This window comes from Sprattus sprattus (assembly GCF_963457725.1).
Source record: "Sprattus sprattus genome assembly, chromosome: 8".
Taxonomy (NCBI): Eukaryota; Metazoa; Chordata; class Actinopteri; order Clupeiformes; family Clupeidae; genus Sprattus; species Sprattus sprattus.
Genome location: NC_137927.1, coordinates 6,098,248 through 6,102,908, shown reverse-complemented (window position 1 = coordinate 6,102,908; position 4,661 = coordinate 6,098,248). Strand labels below are relative to the sequence as shown.

General features: G+C 46.2%; 1 protein-coding gene across 1 annotated transcript in view; it reads right to left on the bottom strand.

Moving 5' to 3' along the window:
• Positions 1–3,333: 3,333 nt before the first annotated feature.
• slit3 (slit homolog 3) overlaps positions 3,334–4,661 on the bottom strand; it is a gene marked incomplete at its 5' end in the record, with an annotated part of 211,477 nt that continues 210,149 nt past the window's right edge. Inside the window, 2 exon segments of the mRNA XM_080843172.1 lie at positions 3,334–3,816; positions 4,056–4,261. Of these exon segments, the coding sequence (XP_080699298.1) occupies positions 3,575–3,816; positions 4,056–4,261 (448 nt within the window). The 3' untranslated portion in view covers positions 3,334–3,574.

The window sequence follows — 4,661 nt, the reverse complement described above, 5'->3', positions numbered from 1 at the left end:
ACTCTCGCCAACCCTGATGTGGCCCTGATGTGGCTCTGATACCGCCCTAATATGGCCCTCACATGCTATAATGTGACAATGATGTGGCCCGATGCAGCACAGACTGGTCAAACCTCTGTTGGAGTCAGCGGCTGTGTGTGTGTGTGTGTTAGAGAGAGAGAGAGCGAGAGGGAGAGAGAGAGAGAGTGTGTGTGTGTGAGAGAGAGAGTGTGCGTGTGTGTGTGTGTGTGTGAGTGCCGTTGTGTTTGAGGACTCCCCAGGGTGTGTTAACAAATGGAGATTAGAAAAAATCATCACTGCGTCACACACATTAGTGTTGAACTGACTTAACAGGTTGGATGCTCGCACGCAGTACATCCATAATGAATACCTCTCTTCCTCATTTTCTCTCAAAACATCCACACACATCGCCCTTTGGGCATATTCCATTCACCCTTTGGCTTGCTCTACCCTGCCTTAGAAATCCACCAGTACATTTCCTCTGCCGCGCACCTGATGACAAGAATGAACTTTACAGTGTCACATGCCTGCGCTTCTCCTGGGTACCTAACATGTCTTGACAATGAATCATCCGCGAACTGTCCTGTGAGTCACCCCTTATTAACCAGGGAATACCCGCTTCGAGGCACGACAGTCATAACAGAGGACTTTGAGAAGGATTTAGATACGCACCGGAAAGAGAGCGGGGAATCTGCCCGACACACCAGCAATGCTAAGCCGGTCTTCTAATTACCGCTCCGCAGAACAACACGGATCTCATCCAACCCGTTTGGGTATTACTGAGGCACGACTTGCTCTAATCTGAGTCCATTTCCTGCGCTCTTGTATCTGCTGCGTGGTTAAATCTCTGCTTTCCTGTCGATCCTTTACCAGTTTAATTGAGATATCTGGTCACACTGACTGACCTTCAAGTTTGTTATCCAGAATCATTTCTAAATCGGCTTCCCGTTTTCATGGGAACATTATTGCGAATGGTATTAGGTAGGCCACATGATATCAGGACACGTAATTAAATGACTTTGACAGAACGTGTCAAGGAACATACACAAGATCGTCAACAGAGATATGCAGGATAAGTTGCACAACTTGGAGAGTTGGGAAAACTCCACTTGCCAAAAAGTGCTGGCTTACACAACGGCTAAATTGCCAATTTGATATACTGCCGCTCGAGCGTACAGCTATGCTTAGAAAACGAGTAAGCCCCGCCATCTTGTGGACATCTTCAGTATTGCAGGTCACTCAGCGGCCCTTTATTGCAGACTTCTGAATACCCCACAACTCCCCCGTGGAGCCTGTTCTGTTAAGATGAGAGAGAAGAGTGACTTGATGAAAAGAAATCCTGATCTGGTTCCTGGTCTGGTGTCAGCATCAGCTAAGAGTTGGGAGTTTGCGTGATCTAGCCTGTGAGAGCTCTATAGATTGTGTGTGCTATACAACTCTAACTTTTAAACTAGACACACACGCAGATAAATACACACACACACACGCACAAACAAACACACACAAACACACACTCACACAAATACACGTCAGGCATAATCAACGGTCTCCCTCAGGGGTTGTTAATAAAATATGTATTAAAATATGAATTAATAAAATATTTATTAACAGGTAATAAGCCTCCATGATCTGCCCCTCAGTGAGGAACCGTGTGGATGGCTGGTGAATAAATACACAGAGCTGGAGCAGACTGAAGTGATCACTCTGTGAAGTCTATCAAATCAAAACACATCACTGCATCACTGGTTCTCTTACAAATTGAAACCGTGTCGCTGTACACACTGAGACAAGCATGGGTGTTTCAAGGAGGGGACTTTAATTCAACATTCAACACTCATTAGTACTAGATTTCCTGGGAATCATTATCATCAATACTTAACATTATCATTACCTGTGGGACTACTTCTATTAGCGTCTCCATAACTGACATAGTTTCCATGTCAGAGGTGATGCATGAACTCTACGTTACAACTGCCCCTCGGTTTCACGTACTGTGGGACTAAGGCTGGGAACACACGGGGGACTTTTACTTTGAAAAACATAATGCATCATTATGGGGTGGGAAGTGAAATAATTCTGTAAAAATCACGTCAGATATTAAAACTGGATATAAAGTAAACAATACAGTAGTAATGGGCTTAGAATACTGGTGTTTAATAGGTTAGTAGTAGTAGAGGGGTGGTTATGATGGAATACTACGTCAGTGTGAAGTCCTTTCCATCCGTTAGCACAGGGCTGCTTAGTATGATGACTTTCTGGTAGAGTTAAACATCACTTCCTGTGAGGATGGCCATGACTTCCTTTTGGCACAATGGTCACATGAAGCAATGAGCTCTGGGTAATTTCTCTCATCCACACTTTACAGTTCACATTTTGCCGTGTTAACGTTCACATGCTATCATGCAGGAGCAACAGTGGGTGGGGCAACACCAGAGGGCGGGGCAAGGGGGAGGGGCAACACCAGCACGCGGCAGCAGAGGGGCGGCGCAACACCCATGTGTGGCATCAGAGGAAAGCATGCGATTGGTCGGCTGCCTGTAGGCCACTCCTCCTGTCTTCCCTCTGATTGGTGATGGCGTAAAGCAGACAAACCAATCGGTGGAGTGAAAAAAGTCACAAATCAACTTTAACAGCCGGCTTCCAAATCTCGCGAGGATTCAACAGTTCAACTCGACAAGCAGTAGGGGGCGCTATCTTAAGTCCAGACAGGAGCAGGAGGTGGAGCGTGGTCTCTGTGAGGCAGTGTAGCAGTCTGAAGGGTGGTGGCTTGCTCTGTGTGTGTGTGCATGTGTGTGCATGTGTGTGCGTGTGAGTGTGTGTGTGTGTGTGTGTGTGTGAGTGTGTGTGTGTGTGTGTGTGTGTGAGTGTGTGTGTGTGTGTGTGTGTGTGTGTGTGTGTGTGCGTGAGTGTGTGTGTGTGTGTGTGTGTGTGTGTGTGTATGTGTGTCAAAATGTGTGTGAGTATATGCGTGTATGTGTGAGTGTCTGTCTTGAGAGCTCAAGCTCTTCCTGGAATCAGCCAGGTTTGGCACGGTCCATTCTCCTAACATTAAACGCTCCTATCATTCTCCCGCTCAACTCAACTTGTACAAGACATGCAATACACTACTCAAAATTATTCCTTATGGTTAAGACTATGTATCTATATAGATTTGTACAGATATAAATTCATATATTTCCAGGAAGGTCAATCTGTGTCTGTCAATTTATGGATGGTCTGTTTGTTTTATATTCATATAACTTTTTTGTTTTATGGATTTCCATTTGTTGTTCAGGTTCGTACAAAATAACTTCTCATTTCACACGTACACTCAATGTATTATAATATATAATATAATATAATACATATATAAAAATGAAACTCAGTCTCTTTTTTTCCTTCTTTTAAAAAAATCCCATAATAAAAATAAGTTCTATTTATTTTGTTTTTTTTTCTTTTAATTATCTTACAATATATTTTCTTTTTTGTTGTTGTTTGTCGTTTATTGCTCGCTGGCAGGTCCCTTTCATTTCCACACAGTGGGGTAGGTTTGGGGTCGGGGGTCACGAGGCCAGGGGTCACGGGGTCTTCGTGGTTACAGTGGGCACTTTGTGCAGCCGCACTCCACGGGCGCTTCGAGCTCCTCGGCGAAGGAAGTCCCGTCCGGGCACTTGAAGGTGACCTTCCTGCGGCGGCTCTTGGTGGGGGTGCAGCAGAGGCCGCTGTGGCAGGCGGGGGGGCACTCCACCCGCGGCACCTTACTGGTGGAGGTGCACTGGCGGCCCCCCTGCTGACGCTTCAGCTGCTCACGCACCAACTCGCCTTGGCAGCGCATCTCTATTGGGGAAGGGGGGGGAGTAGTGTCAGAGATGCTCACATAACAACAAGAGCAAAAGAAGATGAAAAGAACTTGCTTATATACTGGCTAGGCAGTTTTCAATTCTCTATCTGTGCTGTGCTGTGCTGTGCTGTGTTGTGTTGTGTTGTGTTGTGTTGTGCTGTGCTGTGCTGTGCTGTGCTGTGCTGTGTTGTGTTGTGTTGTGTCGTGTCGTGTCGTGTGTCTGTCAGAGGCTCACCGGTTTGGCAGTTGGCGCCGGTGTAGCCTGGTGGGCAGTGGCAGGTGGGCTCTCCATTCTCCGCCAGTCTGCATTCTCCCTGCCCACACTGGTGCCCCCTACAGGAGGGAGGCTCCTGGTGCAGCTGGCAGTACTGGCCAATGAAGCCCTCCGCACACTGGCAGCTGTATGAGGAGCCTCGGGGCACACACAGACCGTGCACACACCTGAGGGAGAGAAAGGCAGAGACAGGGGAGAGGGGAGAGAGAGGGGGGGAGAGAAGGAGAGATGGGAGAGAGAGATGGAGATGGAAGGGAGAAGGAGTAGATGGGGAAAGGGAGAGAGAGATTAATTTATATTTGGAGCATTGAAAAGCGAAATGAGTTTAATTAGATTAAATACATTTGAGATGATATTTTTCTGTCTGTGAAAGCAGTAATGATGTCACAACTGACCTGTTATGTTATATAGTATTGTGTATGTAACTGACCTGTTGTGATATGGTATTGTGTCTGTAACTGACCTGTTATGTTGTATAGTATTGTGTATGTAACTGACCTGTTGTGATATGGTATTGTGTCTGTAACTGACCTGTTATGTTGTATAGTATTGTGTATGTAACTGACC